General features: G+C 69.9%; 1 protein-coding gene across 1 annotated transcript in view; it reads right to left on the bottom strand.

The window, feature by feature from the left end:
* Positions 1 to 748, bottom strand: part of DCST1 (DC-STAMP domain containing 1) — a 7,724-nt gene that overhangs the window by 232 nt on the left and 6,744 nt on the right. Inside the window, exons 14-16 of the mRNA XM_019474122.1 lie at positions 645 to 731; positions 387 to 529; positions 79 to 270 (exon numbers count right to left, since the gene is read on the bottom strand). Of these exons, the coding sequence (XP_019329667.1) occupies positions 79 to 270; positions 387 to 529; positions 645 to 731 (422 nt within the window). The remainder of the gene's footprint in view (positions 1 to 78; positions 271 to 386; positions 530 to 644; positions 732 to 748) is intronic.

Here is a 748-nt window from a genome sequence, read left to right as displayed (position 1 = left end):
CCAGCAGTGACGTCCCCTGCAGCAGGGCCAGGGCCGTGCGGGGCTCGGGCTGAGCAGCCGCCCCATGGGGGAACAGACCTGGGATCGGGTGACAGTGAAGCCCCCCGCCCCAGCATCCTGGTGCGGTCCCAGCCCCGCGTCCCCGTCCCCGCTCACCAGTCCCGGGTGCTGCTGTGCCCGCCGGGCGATACGTTTCCGCTGCCGGTGGACGAAGCTCTGCCGCTGCCGCAGCAGCTTGTTGTAGAGGTAGAGCACGCGGCTCTTCTCCCGCTGCACCGGCAAAGACCATGAGGTGTGGCCGGGGGCACCAGCCCACCGCAAAAACTGCCCCCTGGGCCAGCCCTGGCTGTGCTGGGCCCTCAGCCGGCGCCGGGGCTGCCACTCACCTTGGGGAAGTAGAAGGCAGCGATGGCACGGCGCAGGCGGTACGTGTAGACCTGGGCCAGGCAGAGCAGCGCCAGCACGGCCAGGGGCAGGCAGCTGCCCACGTATTGCTGCCTCGTCATGCCCTGGGGTTGCGGCAGGCAGGCTGGGGACAAAGTGGCAGCACTGAGCCCCCTGGGGAAAGCCCCTTGGCCCCTCTCTCAGGCAGGAGCGGGCAGGCCATGGAGCTGAGGGGAGTCCCATCCCCTGACGGGACTCACCGAAGTTGGATGTCTCCAGCTGGGTGTCAGAGGAGGTATTGAGGGCCCCGATGGTGCTCCGCAGGAGCCGAGCCATCCGGGGCGTGCCTGTCACCCGCGCAGCC

The sequence above is a fragment of the Aptenodytes forsteri genome, unplaced genomic scaffold (assembly GCF_000699145.1).
Source record: "Aptenodytes forsteri isolate BGI_AS27 unplaced genomic scaffold, ASM69914v1 Scaffold617, whole genome shotgun sequence".
Taxonomy (NCBI): Eukaryota; Metazoa; Chordata; class Aves; order Sphenisciformes; family Spheniscidae; genus Aptenodytes; species Aptenodytes forsteri.
The sequence above is the reverse complement of the archived record's forward strand: the minus strand, read 5'-3'. Positions and strand labels throughout refer to the sequence as shown.